The sequence below is a fragment of the Chaetodon trifascialis genome, chromosome 23 (assembly GCF_039877785.1).
Source record: "Chaetodon trifascialis isolate fChaTrf1 chromosome 23, fChaTrf1.hap1, whole genome shotgun sequence".
In the NCBI taxonomy this organism is placed as follows: Eukaryota; Metazoa; Chordata; class Actinopteri; order Chaetodontiformes; family Chaetodontidae; genus Chaetodon; species Chaetodon trifascialis.
The window spans coordinates 6,122,891-6,149,667 of record NC_092078.1 but is presented as its reverse complement, the minus strand read 5'-3'; the positions used below and the strand labels follow the sequence as shown (position 1 = coordinate 6,149,667).

Below are 26,777 nucleotides of genomic sequence, written 5' to 3'. Positions count from 1 at the left end.
ATATGTTTTCCCATCGAAAGGTCTCTCTCGTTTTGATAGTACGCACGCGACAATCCACATTAAATAAACTTTTTCAAACGTATTTCTCAGTAACCATCTATTTCCAGTTGGCAACCTCCGCATTTAATATGCTTCTTTTTATTCTGAGACTTTTATTTTGAAAAATACACCGACTGATTATTATGGCATTTAAGTCGCAGCAGTTACGTTACGGGTATTATGAAGTACGTAATACTCGTAACGTAACTGTTGCGATTTAAAATCGACATCTTTTTTTTAACCTCTTTCTAAAAATAGTTTAGATTTAAAATTTTGTTTTTTGTTGTGCCTAAAAGCCATCACATTTAAACACAGAGTCCAAAACACCTAAAATAACATGTAACATATTCGCCAAGTAATAGTTTGGTTGGTAACACTTTACCCCTATTAAGCATTCATACACAACATACAAACATTTCAGAAAAGGGATGTAACACAGTATAGTTGAACGCAGCTATAAAGACATGTTTAAGTCTTTATTAAATCACAACATATTCTATGGACACATTTAAAATGATTACATGTGGAGCTCTAGAGATTAGAGACATTAGTTTGGCAGCGGCTGATAGCTGTGCAGCACCCACCATCACACAGGAACGCACGAAGCCAAGGTAATGTCACCGTGTATCTGAGATCATTTCTATTAATTATTAATTTATTAATTAAATAAGTTGTTTTGTTTATGGTATGATGTTATTAATGAATGAGACAACTACGGCTCTGCGGTTAGCATGTTGCCTGTTTTGCTAGCGTGTTTACGGATAGCGTTAGTTATAAACTTGACCTTTATTGTAAGCATGACTCTCAGCGTGTTTTAGTCACATCTGTCGCCCTTTGCTGCTATTCTGATGGTTAAATGTCAGATGGAGTACACTGACCCAAGTCACTAGCTTAGTGTTAGCTTGTAGCACTAGCTTAGCATTAGCTTGTAGCAGGAGCAGCCCAAGGTGAGTTCGATCATCTCAGGAAAAACTGTAAAAACTAGCCGTCCACTAACCTGCTGCCACCAGTGAAACGCTGGTTACTCTTAGCATTAATTAAAAACTTAACTGCTACTGGATAAAAACTACTTTGGAGCTGTGGATAAAGCAAGTGCACCAGCTTTGTTTCCTGATCCACTCTCAAGTCCACTTTGTAAAAACCCCAAAAGTCCTGCAAAAAACCATGAGGACATGACCTCAGCGCTGGCCTGTCTGAGGGCATTTAGGTACAATTTTATAGAAAGAAAATCACTGTTAGATAAGAAAATTAAGACAGTATAAAATACAGTATCATCCAGAGAAAATTACAACAGAAAATACTACATTTCTCAGTGGTATCTGGAGTTGACATGTATATAACTGTGCTGCACTTTTTGTTTTTTTAAAGACCTTTTTTCCTCACACGCATACCTGACATTCTTTTTTAAAATGGCCACAAGGAGAAGAAAAAAATCAGCCCCCGTTCTCCATATGAAACAAAACAGTGTTTAAGAGTGTCACGAAGGCCAAAGGCTCGCTGGGACCCCAAGCTAGCCATGTTTAGTCTTTGTGTTGTTTCAGAAACAAATCCCGCTGGCTTTTCTAATCTGTCTCCATTTAACCAGAATTTAAAAGACCCGGTTTTAATGAGGACCGAGTTCTCTGACAATGTCGCCCACTGCAAGAAACACCAGACAACGGCTAATGTTAAGTGACAATTTCACCTTTATTAACATGGTGAGGAATCATTAGTAAAGGTCAGGGTGACGGGCTGGAGGAGCTTTTGGTGCTCAGGTGGTGCCTGTAAAGGGAGCAACACTGAGAGAGAAAAGACTCATTAAATCACAAGGACGTCACTGCCATCAATCACTGCAGCTTTTTATCTGTGTGTATGTTAAAGGTGATTTAAAAGCAGAAGGTTGAATAAGGTCTTTTGATTATTTTAGATCACCCAGTTTGACCAGGAATTATTTTAAATATTCTGTCTGTGTTGCATGAGGAAATCTTACAACCAATATGGACCAAAGCGTGGCTGTTTTTGTAACTGATATTGAAATAATCTAAGTTTATTCCACAAGTTACAACCGGGTAGCATTACTAGACTCCTCTGTTAATTATAATAGTATTAATGGTCTATAACAACCATAACCACATCCGTTGGTCTATTATCTTCTAATACTGTAGGACATAATTGAGATATGCCTCTGCTTGGAACAGACGGTGGACTTAAAACTACCTTTAAGATGTGTTCGTCTTGTTCTCTCTGCTTCACGTGTGGAGACATTGTACACCATATTTAAAATTAAGAAAATATCCAGGTTTTGTCCTTACCTTTTCCCTGCAAATGACTTTTTCTTTCTTTTGTCATGTTCCTTCATTACAATGAACATTGGCACTGTTTATTTTGAGTTGATCCTACATATGCTGTAAATACTGGAGCGCCAAATGTGTGTTCATCCACAGCTAAAAATAGTCCCCAACAAATGTGCTATTTTCTCATGTTTGTCCTATAAAAATTGCAGCGCCCACCTGTTTCAGGAAATTACTGAGCCTGTTTTAAAAATGAAATTATATCTCTAAGCCCCTTTTTTAAAGATTTATGTCTTCAGTAGGAACCAGCCACTTAGGGCCAAGCACCACACACAAGTCAGAAAGCCCTGAGAGACAAATCGGTCCTTTCCGTGGATTTTATTGACAGTAATAAAATATGAAATAACACAAGCCTTATTCTTTAAGACACTGTTCTGCATCTGACCTCCTGCTCGCCCTGATGGACCAAACCCCACCCATAAGTCACCTGTCAAGGGTTAAATGCAAGTGGTACTTAACCCTGCCCGTACAGGTGAATAAATAAAATAAGTTTTTCAATAATTCATAGCGGGGGAATGTGTGTCATCGACATCATCTCCTGAATTAGCGCCCAGAGTTTGGTTCCCATGGCAGCTCTGATGTTTCGCAGGTCATGAACTCTGAGCACAGATGCTAATAGAGGAATGAAAGAAGCTTTGCCGTTGCTCCGGCCGCATGAGTGACATTGATCTTGCAGTAGAGAGACAGTGTCGTCCCTTAGAGACCACATGCATGGACTGAGGGTACATTTTCCTCCGTTCGCTGTAAGAAAAGGGGGGAAAAGTTCACACCCCTCGTCCTCTAGCTTACTTGTCACAAACATAATCAAAAATACATGAAAGAGTTCTTATTAAGACATAAATCCACTTTAGACTCTGATGATTAAGACGTTTTTTTTTGGGGGGGGGGGGGGCAGTGTAAGCAAAAAGTTCCTCTTTTTGAAATGGCACTGGGGGAGGGTTTAAGCAGAAATCCCACTTGCTTCCTCCATAACAAGGCGTCTGCTACTCGGACAGAAAGCAGGTTTTTGTTTGTGCTGGAATGAGCTTAATTTACCAAAAAGCTAAGAACTGAAAACTGCGCCGACGGCAGGATGTGGCTGCAAAGTGAGGACGGGGCAGCAGCAGGTAAGACTTGATAATGTGGATAGAAATTGCTGATTTATTTTAGTCACATGATGACTTTGCACTTTCAGTAACATCCTTAATCTGGACTTGTAGAAGAAGGTAATTACAGGTTTTTAGTTCAGAAGTTTGGTTTTTCACTCAATATTTCTTGAGTGTTGGTGATTCAGTGTATGAATTCAATAAAAGCAGGTTTCACCATGTTTTTTGTGATTATTTCAACACTGTCTTTGATCTGTGAGATTTCAGTTGCTTTAAGAAATCCAAAAACAATGCTTGAATGAAACGTCGGCGGGAGTGAATCAGTGCTTCGTTACAATTCAACATTTTTAGGAATATGCTCTTTCACTTTCACACTTACAGCAAATATGAAGCCAGCAGACAGTTGTGTTAGCCTTGCATAAAAAATAGCGGTTTGTGTGCAGGACAGTTTCTTGGCTGGGAGACATGAAATAGTGCCATATTTAACCCCACAACACCACAATTGTAGTTTAGTAACATGACGTGTTAGCTAGCAAGCTTTAGAGGTGCGCGTCGCTGTATTTTGTATCTCAGGACAAGGAAAAACTAGCTGTTTCCAGTCTTCAGGCTAAGCTAGGCTAAACACCTTCTAATTAATTCACTTTGCCACTGATGGGTAGATGATAAGATTGGTACCATGCTCATATCTGTTCAGTAAATATAAAACAGCTAGCAGCCGATTAGCTTAGCTTAGCACAAAGAGTGCAAATGGGGGTAACGAGCTAGCAAAATCCACCTACCAGCAACTCTAAAGCTCACTAATTAACATATTCTATGTTGTGGAATGAACACATCGTGGTCTCACAGAGGGTTACGTGCTGCACAGTTTCTTGGCTGGATGTCACAGTGGTGTTGCAAGAAAGCAACTTAACTTATTTCCAGAAAGGTCAAAAATAGCTTTAAGAGCACAAAACTCTCAGCTTGTTGGGGAAAGTGAAGCAACAGCTGGAAGCTTCTGTGAGTCAGACGCCGCAGAAAGTAAAGTTTTTGTAGGATCCTTCTGTGATTTCACTTCCTGCATTTGCCTCAGTGGCCTCCTTCGCGTGGCCTCGTGAAGTTCCTCTCGCGGTCACACTGACAGGATGTGAGGAGCTTTGATTATCTCGCCTCCCAGCTGAGCATCTCCTCTGTTTTCTGCTGCCGCGTGACGGTCCGTCTGTTGTGTGAAGATAAAATGATTTTCTTTTCCCCGCAGAGTCTGACGGAGACAGCGATTTGTCTTTCGAAGATGAGAGAGACGTTCAGGTATCACCTTCAGTGACAGGCGTCCAATTAGTGGTTCATTAATGCCACTTTGTAATGTGCATTAGAGACAATCAGCACGATCAAAAGCTGAATATCCCGCTCAAACAGAGTTACTGCAGAAGTCAAACCACTTCTCCCTCGTGGTGCTAAAAAGAAAATCCTAAAATTTCAGCAGACTGTGGTTGAATAAAACGGGATGTTTAATCAGATTATTGAATTTAAGATAAAATAAGGAAGCAAATTATAAAAGAAAGAAAAAATTCTGAATAAAAGCTCTAAAATGTACAAGTAGACGAACTTGATTACATTAACAAGAACAAAAACCATTTTGGTGCTGTCTGATAGTAGAATCAAATGTGAATAAAATCAAATATATCAGTTTCTCGTCATCTGATTGATCTCTTTCTCCTGACTCGTTGATGTTTGATTGTCAGTGTGAAATCCTGGAATTGCAGAGGGATGAAGCCAATCAGAGACTGTCTGAATTGGAGGAAGGTGAGAATCATTTATTCATTTTCTTTACCTGCGTGTCCTGATTCAGGACCGTAAGAGCGGTGGAGACTATCCCAGCATGCATCACTGGACAAACTCGGTTTATTCTGGACAGGTTAGATCAGATCAGATCAGATCTGTCCTCATGTCTCTGTCTTATATTTGTATGAGGTGACCAGCAGTTCTCCTCCTTTCGTTCCCAGTGTCCAATCAGCTCCTGAAAGAGATCAATGTTCTGGAGCTCCAGTTCCAGATTGAACGCTCCTGCAGAGAGAGTGCTGAGGCTCTGGCTGTCAAAGTATGTCTTTGTACCACTGCAGTGCTGCTCCTTTCCTTTCCTTTCCTTTCCTTTCCTTTCCTTTCCTTTCCTTTCCTTTCCTTTCCTTTCCTTTCCTTTGTATTTTCTTAGAATTTCATTTCCTCTGTCCTTTCCTTGTGTCCTTTCCTTCATTCTCCTTTCCTCTCTTGCTCTGCCTTTTCTTCCTTCTCCTTTGCTCTTTGCGGTCATTTTCCTCCCCATGTCCTTTTGTTTTGTTATGTTTCCTTTTCATTGCTGTTGAGGAAGAGGCTGATGTAAGAGGCGACCTCACATGTTGTACATCAGATGATACTCTCTCACCTCGCCATGCCTTTGTTTTGTCTGTGCTATTTTCACACTGATAGATTAAAATAACACAATCAGCGACCTCCAGACTCACCATCCTCTCCTCTGTTGCCTAGGTGACCAAAGAGAACAAAGTCCTGAAGAGGACGAGCCAGATGCTGATGCCCCTCATCCCCGAGCTGCCTGAAAACTTGGCCGCTGCGACCTTTGACCCAGAGGCTGACCCCGCGGTTAACTGTGACGTGGTCGACCTTGGTGGGGACAGCAATGAGGCGACGCTGCTGCTGGAGAGTCAAGCCAAGATCGCAGGTTAGAGAGAACAGCTCATGATGTGGTTTCTGCCTAATTAAAAATAAATTGCGCATAATCAGATCGTCACCGCCTGTGAGCTGGGCCTTGATTTGGGAAGAGATTTGATTTGTCGAACTGGTGGCTGACCTCTTCCCGTCTGTGTGTCAGAGCTGCAGACGTCAGTCGACGGTCTGCTGGCTGAGAAGCTGCAGCTGGAGCAACGAGTGGAGGATCTGACCAAAGAGCAGGCCCAGCTCAGAGAGCAGGTACATCAGTGCATGTGCGCGCAGGTGTGTGTGTGTGTGTGTGTGTGTGTGTGTGTGTGTGTGTGTGCCTCATCGCAGACTTTTCTCTCTCAGCTGGTTCTGGAGGTGGAGGAGAAAGAGGCCGTCCTGAGGAAGATGAACAAGCAGAGCAAAACCATGAATAAAATCAAACGGAGTGAGTCCTCAGTACATTCAGCTAACATTATTTGATTATCGATGGGTCTGTTAGTATCTTTATTAACCTTCATCTATGATATTTCCCTCCAAATAATCAATTCATCATTTATCCAGAAACATTTCTGGTTTTGTCCGACCAAAAATGTTAAATCTGAAGTTGTTTAAAGGGGCATTTCACCCAAAGTAGGGTTTCCTTTCCTGAGGTTTGAGATGTTTCTTCGCTCATATTGATACGGCCACTCCATTTCATTGGATGTGTATATCGTTACTGTAATGCAGAGTTTTGATTTAGCGAATAAAAAGCATTTTGTGATGCAGCAGATTTGATTAATCTTATTTATTAAGCAATAAATCGCATCAATGCTGCATTCATTTTCAGTTCCTCAGTCAAAAATGTGATGAGAGGCAAGAACGCTATCGGAAATGGCTCTTAATGTGTGTGTGTGTGTGTGTGTGTGTGTGTGTGTGTGTGTGTGTGTGTGTGCCTGCCTGCACAGTGTCCCAGCTTGTCACAGAGGAGTTCACAGAGATGTCTCAGAAGCTGGAGCTGGAGCAGGGCCTCCGGCAGCACGCTGAAGTCTTCGCCCACCAGGTGTGAGCGTGTGTGCGCTGCGTGTGTGTGCGCACACGTGTGTTGTTCTGCACATTTTGTCGTACATTCACACCTATAGACGCTGAGGGTGACAGGTCGTGCCACGGGAAGGGAGCACGAGTGTCGGAGCTGACCTTCGGGCAGCTAAGGCCAACACATGGACACTCGGACGGGAACGGGGAGGAAGGGGAGGGGTGAACACACACACACACACACACACACACACGCACACACACACTTCTGTCAGGGTGCAGCTGATGTGGCGGGACAGGAGAAGGGGTCTCCATTCTCCGTTTTCACACCGATGACACTTCGGTCAAATCTGGGCTCTCTGTGTGAGCCGTTCACACACACAAGACAAAAGCGGACACACACTCGTGCGCTTGCAGGAAAAACACCAATTCACTTACATACCCAAACACACACACACAAACACAAATACACAGTTTTTTTTTTTTTTTTGCTGCCCCAGCTGCTCCCATAATGAAGGCCTTTTCTTTCAAAAAACATCTCCCTGTTCCCATCCCTTCCCATTTAGCCCCTCCCTTCCCCGTAATTAGCGGTCATCACTGCTGCTGAAGGAGAATGGCGGTCTTTAAGCACAACCTGTCTTTGCCTGACACCTTTATGTTTTGCCGAGCATATAGCAATTGTCGCCTTTGTGCGCGGTGTCCTCCATTTACCGGACAGGCGCACAATGGGCCGCCTCGCAGGGGTCCTTACCTGTGAAAAGGACCCCCAACTGTTCACACAATTCAGCCCCTTTACTCTCAATTCACGGTAAAAGACCCCCCTGCGCTGAATGCCTCTTGTATGCGCTGCTATTTGTCTGTTTTCATGTGTTTTGAAAACACCAACCATTCACACCTCTTCCCTGTGATGCGTGGCGGTATAATGATGCAGGGCCTCAAACAGGAAACAATTTGGAGGTTTTCTTTTTTTTCCTGCCTGTGCGTCTTTGTCTCTTTGTGTAGCTGTGTGCGGCTGGGCCCGTGTGTTTGTGTGTGTGAAATAATTGTGCTAATTGCTGTGTGAAAATTGCTCTCTGCTTAAGGGAGAGCGCAGATTAGGGCGGTGTAATTTGCGGCGCCGAGCCTCGTGCTGCACGCGCTGATACGGAGCTCACCAAACCGCGAAGAACACTGAACTGAAAACTGCTTTTTCCTCACTTCCTGTTCTCCGAACGCGCATCTGCTTTCGATAATATAATCTGTGAGAGAGACGGTTTATGAATCCAGTGTGAGATGATGAACGTTGACTAGAACGACACACGAATGGCACATTTTTACACGTTTGTAAGGCTGATTCTGCTACCGTAAATTCCAGACTATAAGCCGCTACTTTTTTCACACGCTTTGAACCCTGCGGCTTAAACAACAAAGTGGCTAATCTGTAGGTTTTTACGGGCTAACGGCCTCCAGGGGGCGCTCTAGCAGGAAACGCAAGAGCAAGACAGACGGGTGGAAGAGATAATGCACCAAGGAACACGCTAGTTTGATTGTGTTTTCTGGTAGGCTAACAGGCTACGGCTGCTAGGCTGGTTATGTTTTTAACCAGCCGTGTTACTGCACTTTTACAGTCGTTTTACTGCTGTGCTACTGCACGTTTGCTGTAGTTTTACTGCTGTGTTACTGCACGTTTGCTGTAGTTTTACTGCTGTGTTACTGCACGTTTGCTGTAGTTTTACTGCTGTGTTACTGCCGTGTTACAGACACTGTTTGGAAAAAAACATTTATTTACGGTAATTTAAAATAAAAAAAAAAAAGTCTGCCATCTTTCTGTGTAAATATCTCATGTTACAACGTGGGCGCCTGCGGCTTATAGACAAGTGCGGCCTCTATATATTGAGTGCCTTTTTTGGCACTCAATATATTAAAAATGTGTCTTTTTCTGGCAATTAATTAAACTTAGGCTTATTGCCTCTTTTATTGATTACATTGACGGGGAATCACTTATTGCTGAACCGACTGTATTAAACGCCTTGTTTGTTAGCGGCTAGGCGAGCTCCTGCTACGTTCACCTCCTCAGATGTTAGTGTGTGTGTCGTCTGCTGTTTGTTGATGCGCGTGGCAGATCGAACTAGTTTGCTGATAACTAAAGTTGGCTAATCCAGCAGATCAATGCCCGCATGTACGATATGAAACATCACAGAAGCTCATTTTCGAGCGCTCCGATCGTCCATGAGCTCTACACCACAGTTGTTAATTATTAAAGTTGATGTGTTTATTTGTCGCACCACAGAAGAAAGAATCCCAGTGAATTCAGGCAAAGTTTGACACTTTTCATTTCTGCTTCCAGGCCACTTATCATAATGTTGGGAAAATGACGCTTTGTCTCACAGCTAAATCGTCCCGTTCGTATTGTCACTGCTCATCAATGAAGCCGATGAGTAATTCTAACAAGGCTTCCAAGTCATTGTTCAGTCAAACGCTGGCTTGAAATGATTTTCTCTGCCTTGTGACAACCTCCTGGGGGGAGAAAATTAACAACCAGCCTTTCAGATCTCACTTTATTCTTCCTCTTAATCATGGCCCATTGTCACTGATGTGTTTTCGTTTTCATTTCAGCCCGAGCAGAAAATCATAAAGATGATTTTTAAGATGTCAGGAGGTGACGCTGGGTTTGGGTTGTCTTTTCAGATGGTGGCGCAGCAGACGGCGGCCCGCGGGCGGAGCGCGATGCTGACGCAGAGCTCGGAGACCAGCCTGCAGCTGCAACAGGCGCTGGAGCAGATCTCCACCGTCAGCGCGGCCCTCTGCGATATACAGCGCTATTACCACGACCAGGTGCGCGCAGATACGCTGAAAGAGAGTGTCCACTCTGCTCTGTTCATGTTTCCTGCATGTCGCCTGTTTCTGTCACACCTGTGTGCAGGTAAAGCAAAGCCAGAGCGGCGGGGAAGAGAGCAGCCTCCTCTCTGAGCTGCAGAACCTGAAAGAGCAGCTGGAGGCGAGCGAAGAGGAGAGGGAGGCCTTAGAGACTCAGCTGTCCGAGGCTAACAGCGCCGTCACACAGCTCCAGGAGGAAGGTAGCTGCTGCCTCAGCTGACGTGCGAATAGTGGCTAACACGTTAGCACTTGCAGGGATTCTCAGCATGGCCACTTATCATAATGTTATCATAATGAGTCATCCCTCCAATCGATTGATTGTTTGGTTTTCAAAAAACAAATAATGAGAAATGTTGTCCCAGTTACCCAGAATCCTAAGTCACACCTTCACTTTTCTTCTTTTGTCCAAACCTCAAAAATCTTAAAACATACATTTAAATTATTAAGATAACTAAAACAGAAGCAGCAAATCTTCACAGTTGTGAAGCTGGAATGCTTTTGCATGAAAAATTAAACGATTAGCAAAATGGTTCATAAATTTTCTAACAGTTGACTAATTGATTAATCAGTGAATCATTTCCCTTGTGTGCACCGTTTAATTTAGTACAAAACATTATATTTCATGAGCTCTTCATGTGTTTTGTGTGTAATTTGTGAGCTAACTAGTTACTAAAGCTGTCAGGTGAAGGCAGTTGAGTACAGAGTTGAATGTTTCTCTCTTAAAGTGAGTAAATGTACTTAGTTACATTCCAGCGCTGTGTGGACGATGTCACAGCCCAGTTTCTCTGCTCTCTGATGATCATCACAGGAAACGTTGACTGTCTTCCTTTGTAGTGAAACAGTTGCAAGATGCACTGAACCGAGAGGATAAACCTGACGAAGCAGAGGAGGAATCCACTCCTGCTCCACCTCCACCTCTGCCTCCACCGCCGCCTCCGCCGCCTCCTCCACCTCCTCCACCTCCTCCACCTCCCACCGCTGTCACCAAGTATGTCGGCTCCCTCTGCCATTAGTTTCAGTGGACAGTCTCAGTTTCACATGATTGTTAAAGCACTGTTTCAGAGGCTTTTCACACTCTGACAACAAGAGAAAAACGATTCCTCACTGAGAATTTGACCCCTGTGACCTCGCTGTTTCTCTCTGTGCACCAAGCTCACTTGATTTCCTGAGAAGCAGGAGGAAAGAAAGATCCAGCAAGGCTCATCAGGACGGTGAGTTTTCATGCTTTGAAGCAACAGCGTCCCAGAAAACACACTTTTCGCCCTGAACATATATATAAAATAGATGCCCTGACCCTCAGTGCTTTTAAACGCCTTTAAATGTTTGACACGTTTCTGATCTTTAAGAAGCAGCGCCCGTTTTGAACGTGAAGGCGAAAGCGGTGGATGAAATGATGGAGAGGATAAAGAAAGGCATCGTCCTGAGGCCCGTCAAGCGAATACAGGTGCGCGTATTGTTCTTGGAAAGGTGGAAAGAATCCAAAGTGCTGAGTAATAAACGCTGGTAACTGACGTCTGACTGTGTTCACAGGAGGACGACGGCTCCTGGACGGTCAGTAATCCTCACACCTGCTTGTTCCTTCTATTATAAAACAGCTGTGACCCAGTTCCAAACTATTTCTCCAATTCCTGAATCCTCTCACAGGACCAGAGGAGTGACAGCAGAAAGTCCGTCATCCTGGAGCTCAAAGGAATGCTGGTAATGTACTTAAACTCACACTGGAGCCAGAATCCTGAGTGATACATGGCACATTTTAAGCCGGCGTTCTCCACACCAGGACAACATGAAACAGCAGCCCCTCCGCAGAGCGCCGTCCAGGAGGCGAATTGGCCGAAATGTCGGGGAAGCGGAGCTCCTGCAGGTTCTCCAGAGGAGGAGGAGAGCGATGGCGGAGAGCCGGGACCTGTCCTCAGCACAGACTCATGGTACCCTGTCCTCTCACTCCTCTGTGGTCATGATAATGCTGCAGCATATGGCGTCTCTGTTACTTGTGTCTTTTGTTTGATGGAGTTTGGTTTACGCTGCATATGTGTCATTTGGTCTCTCTTTTATCCCGATTATCGGTCTGTTCGGGGCCGAACGGTTGAAAAAAGGAAAAATCTTAGTTAACATGTGACAGTTTTGTGGTCTTTGGACAGCAAATGTCCAAACTTTGATAGTGATTCTCAAACTACTTACTTTACAATCATTTTTGAATGAGTTCATGCTTTCTTTTCTACGTGTTGGTATTAACATTTACTAATGCTCTTTGTGCAGCGGGGCCTTTCTGTGTGAAGTTTGCATGTTCTTCCCGTGCATGTGGGGGTTCTCTCTGGGCGCTGCGGCTTCCTCCCACAGACCAAAAACATGCTCATTAGGTTAATTGGTGACTCTAAATTGTCCTTAGGTGTGAGTGTGAGCATGAATGGTTGTTTGTCTTTGTATGTTGCCCTGCAATCGACTGCCGACCGGTCCAGGGTGTACCCCGCCTCTCACCCATTGACAGCTGGGATAGGCTCCAGCCCCCCCCCCCCCCCCCCCCCCAGAAAAGGATGGTCAGTATAGAAAATGAATGGATGAATAATGCTCTTTGCTTGCAGTATTTTCTTATAGGGAAATACACTCAAGTTAAAGAGTGAAAATTACTACTATCTGCAATATTTATGATCAGAACAAAGTGCTTCATCGATCGCTGTGGTCAGCTGTTTTGCTTTAGGTCTCATTTTTTTGTGGCTAACCTGGAAGCGTGGCGTTCTCTTGGTCAGACCCTCAGGCAGCGTGTGTCCCAGCAGCAGGAGACGCGCCCTGGGCAGGCGAGAGCGGCAGCGCCCCTGTGCTCCGGAGGCTGAGACAGAACAGGGAGAAGAGAGACTCTCGCATCAGAGCATCGGCTCTGATCATCAGCCAGAACAGCTGAGAGCAGCAGGAAATGCGGCTTTTAAACATTACTGTGGTGATCATACGATGATGTGCTGAAGATGAGATTGTTGAGTAAACTGCACCTGTAATAATTCTTTTTATCAGTGATTATAGACTTTAAAGGGACTCATTATATCTCATGTATTGAATGAATACATAAGTGCCATCACTTACAATAAAACATCAGTGATCTTGTCTCTATTGAAAAGTTGTAATAAAGACTTGAGCTATACTCACCTCAGGATCAAATAATGCCAGAAAACAGTTTTTAATGTGTGTTTTCTCCTCCTGGGAGTGCCAGACAGGAGGCGCACATTACAGTTGAACATCAAATCTTACATTCAGGGTAAAGAGAAACGACAAAAAGGCTTTTTTTTAACGCCATTTAACTCAGATCTGCCCCAAATAGCCAGAACTTGTTGCGTGTCAGAGGAAATGAAAGTCATTCAATCGTGTTTAATGTCCATCATCTTTTTTTTTTTTTTTTTTTTTTTGGGTGCCAGGGTTTTAGCTGATCTAAGTGCAAGTTACAGGATTTGTTATGCTACAGAATATAGATGAAAAACAGTCTGGACCATAAGAAAAAAACACTTAGCTTATATGAAGGCCCTTGTGCACTTCTCTCCTGAGGTGTCTGTCTCTTAAAGCGCGACCCAGCAGAAAGATGGAGGCTGCCATTTATTTAGGCACATTAAAGCTCTCACACCCCGAGCCCAGAGGTGTTGTTGAGATAAGAGCCTCAGGTGATCTGTGTCACTTCTCCTGAAAGTATCTTTAAATGCGGCAGGTCGCCTTTTGTTTTCTCACCTCCACACAGATGCTGTATATATGTGCGCACGCATGAGCGATCACATGCACCCTCACGCCACGCTGGCCATCTAGCTGCCTTTGTTAAAAGCATTTGAAAAGAGGATGAGATTACTCTCACCTTTGACTCCGACACCATTTTAGTGTCTTCACACTGTTTCACATTACATATTTACTTTATTTAGCTCTTCTTACTTGGAGGTCGGGGTCTTTTCACTCTCCTGCATGCATTTTTTATTGTTTTCCTCCTCGTTCTCTGAGGTGTTAGCTTTTGGGATGCAGTAATGTATTCTGCCTCCTCCCTGTTATTGAATCAATGCACATGAAAGCCAGAGAGTGTGTGTGAGTGCGAGAGGCAACAAGAGACAACAGATAATGACAGAGAGATGAGAGGATCTGAAACTGATACTCTACATTCAATACGAACTAGGAGGACGTATTAATGAGAGGATTTAACGCAGAATTACATGCTTTTCTCTTATTTAACAACCTGCCTTAACCTCTGTGGTATGAAAAACAACACTCATCTGAATGAACCTGAATATCCATATGACACATTTGGTTATAAACACCAACTCTTCAAAATATTGCAGAAGCAAGGCACTTTGAGAGGGCAGTGTTCCCCCTTTTCTGTCTAAAATGATGGCCCCTCAGCTATTTTCCAGCCCGTGTGGCACATTATATTTATGTAAAATGTTTGCTTGTGTGAAACAGGGACTGCTATTTCTGCAAGAAAAGGGAAAAAAAATTAAATTTAAAGAGTAACAAAAATAAAAATACTATCTGTGACTGTGGTCACTGCTAACATGAAAACCCAAATCTGTCAGGCCAGCACCCAGCATGGTAACTCAGTGTGTGTGTGAATGGTTGTATGAGAGGCAAACTGTAAAGACATTTGGATAAAAAAAACTACATTAATGCAGCTTTTTACCATTTATTTCTCATGAATCAGGGATCCGCCACTACAGCTGCATTTCTCCTCCAACCACAGAGGGCGCTATAACCAAAACTAACCTTTCCCTCCTGAAAACAAGACCCTTCTCTTCTGCTCTCCTCAGCCTGCACTGAAAACACTGGGGAGGAACTTTGACCGGGGCTCCAGTGCTAGTTAGCAGCCTGCTAGCCGTTTCCTGTGTTATTTTCATATTTCTGTGTGTTGTTTCATATGCAGAGAGATGTGGTTTATTTATTTACTCAGCTGGCTGTCGTTGGTGATCCAGATATCTTTCGTCACTCTAGCAATAGGTAAGTGCATGCTGAGAATCCCTGCAAGTGCTAACGTGTTAGCCACAATTCGCTTGCTAATGCTAGCGAACCGATGTAGCAGGTGAAGTTGCACCATTTAACGTTGGTGGGGCTGGAGACTGGAGACTGTGTTTGCACTGGCAAAAATGTTCATTAAAAATGCAAATACAAAGAGTAATGCTGCCTCAAGAATGAAAACGTTTCGGGTTTTATTTCACTGAAGTATTTATAACAATCTACCTGCTTGGCTAGCTAGCTTTCCAGTACAGGTAATTACGGGCATCAAAAACAAAGTTATTTTTTTAATAAAAAGAAAAATATCGTATTTTCAGACTGCTTACCAATATATAGATGTACATTCATGTATTATGATTAGAATTTGTTGTCGCCACATTTCTAAATAGTTCTTTGGGGCAGGGTTTGCTAATAGTTAGCTAGCATTAAGCGTTCTCTAAGCTAACGTTACAGAGGGGTTTATCAGTACGCTTATCAATCAGGTGATGCCTTAGCAAATAACGTTAGTGTGGTCGTAAGGTCTGACATACAGCAGAGACTAGCTAAAGTAGCATCCAGCGGCAAGAACATTTTCATACAAGCTAATACGAACTAGCCAGTATTACTTCAGCTCTAGCTAACGTTAGCTTGGGGGCATTTTCGTTTGTTTACATCAGTCAACACTGTAGATTAGTTGACGAACTGGTTACCTAACATGCGGCACACCTGACTGCCACGAACAGTACCAACAATATGTTGAGTTTGCTTTAAAACTTTTAAAAGGAAACTTGCTACGGAGCTTGTCTGTCCACGTTGCCAGTTGGTTACCTGGCCACGTAACACCTGCTGCAGCTGTCAGGTGTGGCCTCTGACTGTCAGACTCTGCTCGTGTCAGTCTCTGTTATTCAGCTCTTTGTATCTGCATTAGTGTGGCAGCAGACACAAGAGAGGAGACTGGATGGGGTTGTTGTTGTTCTTATGTTCTCATGCAGGAACACGAATTTCAGATTTCCATGTTTGTTAAGAGGAAAAGACAAACCACATTAGACTGAATGATGTCACCAATTTCTTATAAGGCAGACTCTATTAATGGTTGACGAGTTATCACCTGTGACTTTGTCTGTATTCAGTAAAACATTTACTAATGCTACGGAGATCAATTATAATCCACTCATAAGAACAGCTTATGAAGTGGCACTGACATGATTTATGACTGATTGCTGCTTTCTTAGCTTTCCTTTCTGCTGTTTGTTGCCACTCCTAAGCTGCTTTATAACATTACAACAACGTGACACTGTAATCAAAACTAGGAGAAAGAGCACGCGTAACCTGTGAGTCTGACTTTTTATCAACAGATACAGTTAAGAAGTAATGAAGTGATGCTTGAGCATCACCAAACCGTGTCTGTAACAGAGTATCTTAACCTGTCAGATGTCAGTTTCTTAGTTTACTTGTTCCTATTCAATGTTGCCTGATTTAAGCATGATTTTGTTTCATTTATACCACATTTCATTTAGGCAGTGCTCTTATCATTAAGGTCCTCTGGTAAATCCAGCAAGCAGCAATGATTTTTTATTTTTTTTTAAAGGCCCATTTTCTTGTTCATGTGTGCCGACAGGAGGCACAAAGATGAGGGCGAGTGCCTGCCTGCTAGCAGACAAATACAGAGTTCAAGGCAAACTGCCGTCCCAAATTTTCTCTCCTTTTTCTTTTGACTCTGTCTTTTGGAAAGTGTGGGTTGCCTTAGCGTGTTGAAGCTCTCCCATGAGCCTCCTCTCTCACCTCCTCAGCCCCCGGCATACATGTTATGACTAGTCTGATCAATTGCCTGTTTTCAGGTGTGTTTGGCCTTCATTCCACATGGGCCCAGTTACTGCGGGTCACGTGTGTGTTTTTATTAACTTACTCCATTGAACTGATATTATTTGGCCTGTCTTTGTTGCTTTGCCTTGGCTGTTGACAAGGGCAAGGTGTTGAATCTCAATGCCTATTGACTGAAACCTGTCTTTAGTACTAAGCATAGAAAAGTCCAAAAATTAACTTCTGCCTGTGGCTGGTAAGGTTTTGAACATTTAACATTTCAAAATATTTGAGAGCTACCAAGAGATTTGTAGAAAAGTATGTTAATATTCTTCAAAGTAAGGTATTGAACAATAATGAAATAGCAAATTGAGTTAATACATTTGCCACTGAACACTTTTAACCTGTTTGTGTTGGTTTCCAGCGCCAATGAGAAATAATTCTGTCTCTCTGTTGTTGTTTTTCCTGTTTGCTTACTTATCACCGTGTCTTTGTCTTCACTCAGCTGCCGGCCTGTACTACTTGGCAGAACTAATAGAAGAATACACAGTAGCCACCAGTCGAATAATAAAGTACATGATAATGGTGAGTCAGTGGATGCAGGGCGGTGTCATTTTTCTTATGCGCGTGTTTTTAAGAATATGCTGCAGTGAAATATGTGAACAAAGCCTGCGTCAGACGCACATGTTGACTGGTGGTGTGAATGTGTCCAGTTCTCCACAGGAGTGCTGGCAGGCCTCTACGTTTTTGAAGGCTTCCCAGTGCTGATGGTGGGAGTCGGCCTCTTCACCAACCTGGTGTACTTCGGCCTCCTGCAGACTTTCCCCTACATACTGCTGAGCTCCCCAAACTTTATCCTCTCCTGCGGTAACTATGACAGACACTGGCTGTGGATTTTGGTTGTGTTACATATCAGTATCGCCTAAAGAAAATAAAAAAAACCTCAAAGCACAGTCAGGATAGATGCTTTCTGGTGAAACTGAAACATTCAGCGAACAAAATAATCACATTTTTTAACATTTCCACCGTTGTGTCTTTTCCTTTGTCTTCACCCTCAGTGTTGGTGGTGGTGAACCATTATATGGCCTTCCAGTACTTTGCACAGGAGTATTATCCATTCTCAGAGGTAATTTCATCTCAGGTTTAAGAGACCATGCTTTTTTTAATGACTTGAGGTAAGATTTTCTGCCATTACAATGTCTCCTATAATCATCCATTTGTTCCTGACTGGCATCAAGGTGCTGGCATACTTCACCATCTGCCTGTGGATAATCCCCTTTGCCTTCTTTGTGTCACTGTCAGCGGGGGAAAACGTGCTTCCATCCACCATGCAACAAGGAGGTGAGCTTATGTTTTCCAGCTTTGCGTCATTACAGTGTGGGTAGTCGCAAATAAAAATGTTCCCTCCGCGTAGTCTGGTATGGTGCAAAGCATTCTGGTTGTTGGAGGTCGAAAGGGAATATCAGAGCCCCTTTTCTCTGTTGTCTCTGGTCATGAAGCAGTGCTTATGTCTCCTGCATAAACAGCCCAGTTTTATGAAAAGACCATCCAGTAATGCGTGAATGGTGTTACTAACAACTGCCACTTTCTTGTTTTGTTTAGATGATGTGGTGTCTAATTACTTCACCAAGGGCAAGAGGGGGAAGAGGTCTGGGATCCTCCTCGTTTTCTCCTTCCTCAAGGAGGCAGTGCTGCCTAGCCGACAGAAAATGTACTGAGGAGCTCAGACTTGGGGTGCAGCCTCGGGTGTCGGGTGTGTGAGTGTGTGTGTAGGTGCTGGAGATTAAGGGGGAAGCAGGAAGGACTTTGGAAATTAGTTTTCTGGATGGGACTAAAATGAAGCAGTGGCCAAAGTGGAAGAAGAGCACACGAAGAGGACGGACCAATGAACAGAACAGAGCTTCCTGCTGGACGAGCCCACGAGTTTACACAGGCCACGTCCGTCTCTCTTTGTCTTTCTGTCTGTCTGTACTGACTGCCAGCAACATCTCGTAGAGACCTCAGCGAAGGGATCTTGTCTGTAGCGCAGTGCTTTCTAATCGTCACGTTGGACTCCTCCATTTTTTTTAGCTTTGGTATTAAAATATGTAAAGTACGTGCAGGGTCTGAAATTAACAACCACCAAAAACCTGTAAGTTTTGACTTTGGCAGATAAATCCTTATCACTTTCTTCTTGAAATGACCTCTGCTGTCATTTGTGTGTTGTGTGTTGCTCACACTTCATCTGGTTCGATACACAAAGTAGCATTAGAAGACAAAATACGACTAGTAAAAACGTTATGGCTCCTTAGATGAAGAAGGTGCGCTGAGGATAAATGAGACAGCGTATCCTGGGCTCTATTTAACGACTATGATGCCTAAATGACTAATAGATACAGAAAGTTTTGGAATTGCTCCAGTAGATCACCTCACATACTTACTGTGTGACTTTTTTAAGTTAATTCAGACCTGAAGTAACTCTTTAAAAGACCAAAGTCACACAGCAACACTGACTCATGGATCGAGGCAGCGGTAGACCAACAGCTCCTGTGTTCTCTGTGTAAAATGACCGTTTTTGTCAGTGGGGTCTGGTGGCCTTGAACGGAGCGATTTCAGGGCCGTTTTTGCTTCTTTAACACAAAGATCTGTCTGTAGGGATCCTTTCCATCATGTCAGACACTTAGAATAACAATCTGAGCCCATCAGTGGCAAAAACAAGCACTTTTGGTGGAAGTATGTAGGGTTTTGTTGCAGCCATTAGTCTGTTTCGCAGCTACCAGCTGAGGCAATCTAACGGACCCATTCCAAAAGTTTTTGTACCCAGTTGTCATGTAGACAGCAAAAAAAGGGGCCCAGCTTTTAAAACGCTGGAATCACCCTTTAAAGGTGCTTTCTGGCTAAATCCTGACGTCCAAGCTCTGATTTTAATGTGAAGTGATCCTCGAAAGGATAAAAGTGTTTAGAGTGGCAAACTAGCTGCAGGAGAAAAGCCTTAGGTCACCACAGAAGTGCTTATTAACATTACTTTCAATGAGAAAGGCAGTCTGAGGTTCACTTGTAAAGGCTTCTGATCAATTGAGACATCCTGTTGCATCATATCGATGAAAGGGGTTAATGAAGCACTTGCAGAGTTTTACTTTTATAACTAAACACCCTCAAATTACTGTGAGCCACAGTTGACATCTCTGACACGTGGCCACAGAAACGATGCACTTTTTCTTCTCGTCTGGCTTTGACTCTTTCATGAACCACCAGCGCTGTAGTCTGCAACATGCCTGTCTTTTTTTCTGGACTGTTTTTAGAAATTCACAGTAATAACTAACTGACTTTTGTACGTTGATCATTGAGTTAACCTGACATCAAAGACAAAGGAAAACACTTCTGAAGACCGACCCTGTGCAATGACTCTTGTAAGCGTACAGGTGTCGGGGACAAAAGCTGCTCAAAGTGGTTTGAAGTACTATTAAAGAGACCGAAATTCTTTTCTTTTTTTAAACCAATTACTGAGTGCGATTCATTGTAGGCTGGAATGCGCACAAGTGTGTAATAAAACAAGCGATTTTGATGAAATAACAGATGAAATGGTTCTTTTCAGAGGTTGCCGTTCAAGGAAATAAAGGCAAAAATAGATGTACTGATCCTTGTTGTTTCCAATTAAATCAGGTTAATTCATCCATTCAAAGTGGAATTTCATTTGCAGAATGATGGATTTTCCAACTGATGCCATACGCCAAACTCTGCTCTATCCAGAGGGTGTGTGTGTGTGCGCGCGTGTGTGTCGGACTGTCTGCCTGGATGTTTTTCCATGTCCCATATGGCTCGGTCACAGCGGGTGCACCAGGTTGAGGCTGGTGTGCACTTTGACCCCGACTGAGGTGTGAAGTGCTTCATGAAGTAAAGGAAAAAGACAAAACCGCGACACACACGCGCGCACACACACCTTTATCTGACAGGCCACGGCTCGCGGTTACACACACGCTGTTGACAGGCCCTCACCTGGATCCCGAGTCAGTTCCCTGAGGGGGATCAGTGAAAGTGCAGGGATACATCTGTGACAGGTGACCCAGTTCACTGAGGTTTTCTCACCCTTCACTCACCCCGCCGTTCACCCCACATGTGGAGGGGCAGCGTCTGGAGTGTGTGGCATTTTTAATTTTGTCACTTTGAGCTGCAGTCGAGGGGCAGCAGGATATTCTGTTAGGTGTGTTTTTAAGCCCGCTGATCCTCTGATGTGACATTTTACAGATATGTGGTTTCCAAGAATCCTTTAATTACAATGCTGTATTTCTTTCTAGTGTCTATTGTTTTTTTGCTCTACACACTATTAAGACATGTTAAATGTAAAAATTGCTTCATGTTCTTTCCACCTCCAACCAAGTTTGCATGTCAAAATATCTGAAATACTTCACCACCAGATGAGTTTTAACACATCTATTGCTTCCAAGTCTAGCTGAAGTTCATCCTCGACAGACTGCGATGATCAGTAGTGTCCGGGCTCCAGCACCTCAGCCAAGTGCATGGCCACCTCCGTCCAGGGGGAGGTGCTCCACCCCTGGGGGTGTCCTCGGCGCTGGACCTCCTCGATGTTCTGCGGCTCAAAGTGCCGAGGGGAGGCGATCCTGGAAGGGAAGGCTCTCGGGAACAACACCCTCTGGAGGACATCCAGAGGAAGGTCAGGGGCGGGGCGGGGCGTACTGTCCCACTTGGTGGTGTACTGAGGCCGCCTGCTGCCGCTGTCCCTCCACACGGTGACGCTGTCCTGGAGGTCCGGCACTCTGGGGGGCTTCTCTGGCTGGAGGCCCATGAAGATGGTCCAGGGCCTGGAAGATGAGGCTAGAGGCTGCTTGGTGGGCGTGCTCCTGTCCTCCTGAGGGCCTCCCGGCTGGTGCTTCGGTGGGTGCTTGGCGTGTTCTGGATTAGAAGTGCTCTGATCTGATGGGAGGCACTGGGTGTGGTACTGGCTCACCAAGGCTCTGGGTGAGAAGTCCTTTCGGAGAGGAAACCCTTTGTTGTTTGCCCACTCTGTCATTTTCACATCAATAAGTGTCTGCAGATGAACAGGAAGAAAGAGCGATCATCGTTTTAGATATGCTGGAAATGTGCTACAAATGTCAATATAGCATGACGAGAACCAAAAATCACCTAACGTTGCACAGATAAGAAATGTATGTCAAGAATTTCAAGTTGGGACGTATCAAGGCTAAGAAAATATGATCTGAACATCGATCACATTGTCCAAAACAGTTGAGCTGTTTCCTTTAGCAGAGCATGAAAACCAGCGTTCTGAAATGTGACTGTTTCTCTGATTCTGTCACAGTTTTAGGGAGATTTACATGTTACCCTACATCTGGGATGAAAGGATTTCCACGACACACAAACTGACCTTTTTATTGGCGTCGTTCAGCTTGGCCATATCCACGAGATCACAGTACAAAGCTTGGACCAGCTTCCTCTCCTGCAGTTCTTTCTTCTTATCTTGCTGCCACATGCAGCTTTTCAGATACCTACATAAAAACACAGGAAGTCTGTGGAGAAATCTGTCAGTTTTACCCGAACATTGTGGTGTGAATTGTTCTTTCAGCTCGTTACCTTGCGACCTTCCTGCGGCACCAGATGCGGGCCAGATCCAGAGGAGTGTGTCCTGTGCTGTCCCGGGCCAACGCGTCTGCTCCGGCCTGGACGAGGATCTCTGCGCAGTCCAGGAGGCCTTCAGAGGCGGCCAGGTGCAGCGGGGTTGTCCCTGAATCTGTGGTACTGGTAATAACAGTCAAAGTTATTTAAAACTCTTCTCAGCTTCATCGTAATCATCATCATTATCCCTCACAGCAGCAGCATCATCTCACAATCATAATTTTTATTTGTGCTCTGCAGTATTATTTCTATTCTAATTTTATCTTTTAAAACACTTTACTTCGGTGATAAGAGTTCAAATAAACAGCTGAGTGCTGCTGAATCCAGCTGACAGATTTTACAAACGAGCACATAACAGAAAATAAAACCCGCCTAAGCTGAAAACCTGCATTAAGCAAACAAGGCACAAGTTAAGGCTCCTACACGTTGACGTCGGCCCCGTGCTCCAGCAGGTATCGGAGGCAGGGGGTGGTGCTGGGTGCGCTCTGGGAGGACAGGAGCATGTGCACAGGCCGGCGACCCTGGAGATCGCTGCTGTTGACCCACCCCTGCCCGGACTCCACCAGGAGCTGAACGGTAGCCAGCTGGCCATAGAGGCAGGCCACGTGGAGCGCTGACAGACCCTGGAGGACCAAACACAAAAACAAGCATTTACTTCACAGGTTTTTTTAACCAGCCGCAACAGTAAAATCTCATCCAAGCCTCCTGGACAACACATCAGTAATCACTTCAAAGCACCTTTTATTCTCACTGAGGACTTCTAAGACTTTTATACTCAGAAGTATTTCCATTCCAAGCTACTACTACATTTTACAGTGAAATACTGCTTTAGATACTTGTTATTTTGCAGATTGAGATTAATGATACAAAATACATACAATCATCAAATAAATTATGATGTATTATTATAGATAATTATATAGATAAGATAAGATAAAATAAGATAAGATAAGGTGTTATTGATCCATGGGGGAAATTCACATACCAGCTGTAGAGGACTTAGCAATATTAAATTGATGAACACATTAATGCATCAATAATTATCAGGCAGTAATCAATCTGAAATTAGCCATTCTGCATAACGAGTCCTTTCAGTTTTGGTGTTTTAAGTATATTTTGATGCAAACACTTTTGTACTTTTTACTTATTTTAAATGCAGGACTACTCGCAGCAGGGTATTTGAGCTCTGAGTACTTCTTTCACCACTGCTTTTACGTATATTATACGTAAAAAGCGTATAGTATACGTATATTAAAAAAAATCTACGTCATACACTCTTTACACCACGTACACACTGTCACATTAAGGAGCCTACCTGTCTGTTCACACTGACATCCAGTCTCTCCGGGCTCCCAACAGCTGGAAACATGTGGCCGTCCGGGGGAAGGCTGTGGGTTAGCTTCATGCTAAAATGAAACCATACACAAACTGCGGTTGTAAATGATAACGGATATTAACACTACAAGGAACAAGAAAGATTTAAGGCAACTTTTCCCAAAACTGAAAACGGTGAACACTGCCATTACGGTAACTAGCCAGGCTAACAAGCAGGTTAGACTGAATAATAATGTATCGTTCAAAACTAAGAGCTCAAAGCAGCCAACTTGACCAGTTTATAAAAGTTTAAATTAAGGCTGTACGCACAGAAAAATACTCTTTACGTTATTTACCATGTTTTACGTCCGTTGCGTCTCTTCCCAGATTTGTTGGCAGGTTCCATGGTTGCATGGCAACGCGGAAACCAGGAAGTCAACCCCGATTTACATCAGTTTGCCGATTTCGGTAAGAAATAACAAAAACCTGAAACATGTAGTTTCTTGCTTATTTTATTTTTTTAAAAAAGAAGCCTTTAAAAAAACAAACAAAAAAAAAACAGTTAATGAGGATTTAAACCTTTTTAAGGGCACACTTGTTTGATGTAATGACAAAAAAAAAATCTTCTTTTTCACTGTAGAGTCACAATACGACACATCCAATGCTTCTTCTTTTGGCGTCCACTTAATGTGTTTGTTTTAATGTAATCGAAAGAACAAGTCAGAATTTAGATTTAAGTGTGTTTGAAAGAAGTGAACTTCCATATTTTTGCCTTATTTTTGTTGAATTATATAAACAGGCTGCCAAATCAGAAAAGAAAATGTGGAAAAAGCTGCAGGGACAGCCACCTGATGTAAGACTATTTTTATTCAGCCGCCACGCTGCACATGTTTCATAGACACGGCCTTCATCAGCAGAGTCACTCGCTGTTCTTCCATCCCTTGAATAAACCTGAAAATAAAAGCCCACTTAGAGTACAGCATATTCAGTAACTCGTGTTGTGTTTGAGTCATTTTAATAGCTTGTGACAGACACAGGACGATGAGTGGCTGCAGGCATGGCAGACACAGATACTTCCACCCTCCCCTGGAGTCTGCAGCTCTCTCCTCATACATGGTGCGCTCGTATTGACGGTGCATTAGGATAGTCATCGAGTATAGCAGATCGATCCTGCCAATGCTATGGAGGCCTCAGAGGGCCCGGTCATTCCAGTGCAGCCCAGGCATGCAGTGTGGTTATATTCTCCATGTCTCTGGTGGGTCTGGGGGTTGATGGGCTCATCAGGCAGCTCTCTGATCACTGCCATGGACCGCTTGACCCCCGACTGAACTGTGGGTTCATGTGTGAGAGAACAATGTGTGTCATGGCAGAGATAGTGCTACTGTTTGGCTTTAGCACGTGTTCACGTTTTAGCAAAGATTCAAAAGATTCGGCATCACCTGAATCACTTAAATCTGCTTTATCGTGGGGTCGAGGTTGTCCAATGTTTGGGTTTCCTCAAATACCTTTGTTATACCAAAATAAATGAGACAAATGAGAAGCAGGAAAATTGACTTTCATAGCTTACAATGCAGCAACCACCATCATCACCATTCTCACCTTCATCATCGTCACAAAGACAGGCTTAAAACTCTTAAAACAGCTGTGTATTTTCACTCAGTTCTTTAATGTGTGACTTCCCCTTTTATTCTCTGTCATCTTCAGTCTCTCAAAGCCAGCAAGGTCCGTTGGAGGGTCAAGGACGGGGCATGGACCCCTGGCTTTCTGCTCCGAGCGCCAACCCCCCTAGCGCCTTCGCCCTCATCGCAACACGGCCATTCTGCTACTTCGGTGACACGTGCATGTGTGTGCGCGGAAAGAGTGTGAGTAAACCGTGTGTGTGTGTGTGTATGCACATGAGTGTGTAAACAGTACATGTGAGTGTGTAGGGTTAACAGTAAGAGAGCAGCATGGCCCCGCTGCGGCCTCTGTGGCTTCCCTCGTCCTCGGTCACATGTCATGGAGGTTGTAGGAAACCTTTATTGTAGAGCTCTTTCATGTTTGACTTTCAGCACAAGTCCCTGGACAGCAACCCTCGACATGACCTCTTTCTGCTGACAGTTGTGTGTGTGTGTGTGTGTGTGTGTGTGTGTGTGTGTGTGTGTGTGTGTGTGTGTGTGTGTGTGTGTGTGTGTGTGTGTGTGTGTGTGTGTGTGTGTGTGTGTGTGTGTGTGTGTTGATTGTCCATGTACTGTCAGGGTCTGTATGAGAGCGTATGCTCCTTAAAAGCACCAAACCTTAAAAGCTTTCTGCCATATGACATCTGTTGCTCAGTTTCCATGAAATGTGCATTATAGCGACTGTTTATGTGAGTGTTTCGATTCTAAATTCAAAGATGTATCTTCTAAATTTCTCTCCTCTGCGCTGAAATGCTCATTGAAACCTGTAGATGTGCGTGCACGCATGCATTAGCTGCTGCACATGCAGTTGGTGCAGAGCAGATTAGCAACGGGCCGATCAGAGATGTCTAAACCTGCTTAGGGCAAGGATGAAAATGAGATCATGTCCCAGCAGGCTCGCGGCAGGCTCTCTCATTGGTCTGTTATATCATCCAATCACATCCCATCTGTCTTCATTGGTGGTGCAGTAGAAGCTTCTGCTTGGCTAGTGGCACCTGGCCAATTGGCTATCAGGTCTCAGTGCACATGGGATGGAAATGCACTCAGTGTTGTGTGTTTTAAGCATTTTTTTTTTTGTTATGTATAAAATTGTGTCCCTTCATTTGGGGTTTTGGTTAGTAAGGAGATGACAGGAAAGGAAGGGGCATGCAATAAAGGTCATTGGCCAGAAACAAAACAGGGACATTGGCTTCTGAGCACCCTCAGCTTGGGTTTTTGTCAGGATTTAGCTTCACTTTAAGGGCTCTCTCGCTCTGTTTGTTTGGAAAACACTTTTTCTGCTGAAGCGCTATGAAAATATGTTGATTTTACTGCAAAATTAAGATAATTTCCTGAAAGATAAACATTTTTTAATTAAAATGCCTTTTTAGAATCACAAAAATGGTGCATAAGAAGTTTTTATGTAAAAAAAAAAAAAAAAAATGCTGGAGTGGAAAGGTGGTTATCAGTGACCGAGAAGAAGA

The 26,777-nt window shown here is 43.6% G+C and overlaps 3 protein-coding genes across 3 annotated transcripts; 2 read left to right on the top strand and 1 right to left on the bottom strand.

The window, feature by feature from the left end:
* Positions 1-3,441: 3,441 nt before the first annotated feature.
* On the top strand, positions 3,442-13,090 carry shtn2 (shootin 2). Its single transcript, XM_070993494.1, has 17 exons — positions 3,442-3,475; positions 4,689-4,738; positions 5,173-5,233; positions 5,434-5,528; positions 5,951-6,143; positions 6,294-6,391; positions 6,485-6,566; positions 7,066-7,160; positions 9,800-9,946; positions 10,035-10,188; positions 10,823-10,976; positions 11,141-11,199; positions 11,338-11,432; positions 11,519-11,539; positions 11,633-11,686; positions 11,766-11,913; positions 12,733-13,090. Exons 1-17 carry the CDS (start codon positions 3,442-3,444, stop codon positions 12,882-12,884), a joined length of 1,692 nt encoding a protein of 563 aa, XP_070849595.1. The 3' UTR covers positions 12,885-13,090.
* Positions 13,091-14,749: 1,659 nt separating this feature from the next.
* Positions 14,750-19,341, top strand: tex261 (testis expressed 261). The gene is made up of 6 exons (XM_070993851.1): positions 14,750-14,938; positions 17,238-17,317; positions 17,446-17,599; positions 17,791-17,858; positions 17,971-18,073; positions 18,335-19,341. The coding sequence occupies exons 1-6, from the start codon at positions 14,869-14,871 to the stop codon at positions 18,448-18,450; spliced, it is 591 nt and encodes a 196-aa protein (XP_070849952.1). The 5' UTR covers positions 14,750-14,868; the 3' UTR covers positions 18,451-19,341.
* A 1,850-nt stretch (positions 19,342-21,191) lies between these two features.
* ankrd53 (ankyrin repeat domain 53) lies at positions 21,192-24,062 on the bottom strand. The gene is made up of 6 exons (XM_070993660.1): positions 24,013-24,062; positions 23,658-23,748; positions 22,766-22,965; positions 22,301-22,465; positions 22,095-22,215; positions 21,192-21,758 (listed from the first exon to the last, which is right to left on the bottom strand). The coding sequence occupies exons 1-6, from the start codon at positions 24,060-24,062 to the stop codon at positions 21,192-21,194; spliced, it is 1,194 nt and encodes a 397-aa protein (XP_070849761.1).
* Positions 24,063-26,777: the final 2,715 nt, after the last annotated feature.

Coding starts and splice junctions, on each gene's coding strand:
- shtn2 (XM_070993494.1), top strand. CDS start 3,442: ATGTGGCTGCAAAGTGAGGACGGGGCAGCAGCAG. Junction 5,529..5,950: donor CTGAGGCTCTGGCTGTCAAA/GTATGTCTTTGT, acceptor TCTGTTGCCTAG/GTGACCAAAGAGAACAAAGT. Junction 6,392..6,484: donor AGGCCCAGCTCAGAGAGCAG/GTACATCAGTGC, acceptor TTTCTCTCTCAG/CTGGTTCTGGAGGTGGAGGA.
- tex261 (XM_070993851.1), top strand. CDS start 14,869: ATGTGGTTTATTTATTTACTCAGCTGGCTGTCGTTGGTGATCCAGATA. Junction 14,939..17,237: donor TTTCGTCACTCTAGCAATAG/GTAAGTGCATGC, acceptor GTCTTCACTCAG/CTGCCGGCCTGTACTACTTG. Junction 17,859..17,970: donor AGTATTATCCATTCTCAGAG/GTAATTTCATCT, acceptor ACTGGCATCAAG/GTGCTGGCATACTTCACCAT.
- ankrd53 (XM_070993660.1), bottom strand. CDS start 24,062: ATGGAACCTGCCAACAAATCTGGGAAGAGACGCAACGGACGTAAAACA. Junction 23,749..24,012: donor CGCAACGGACGTAAAACATG/GTAAATAACGTA, acceptor GTTTCATTTTAG/CATGAAGCTAACCCACAGCC. Junction 22,216..22,300: donor TGCCGCAGGAAGGTCGCAAG/GTAACGAGCTGA, acceptor GTTTTTATGTAG/GTATCTGAAAAGCTGCATGT.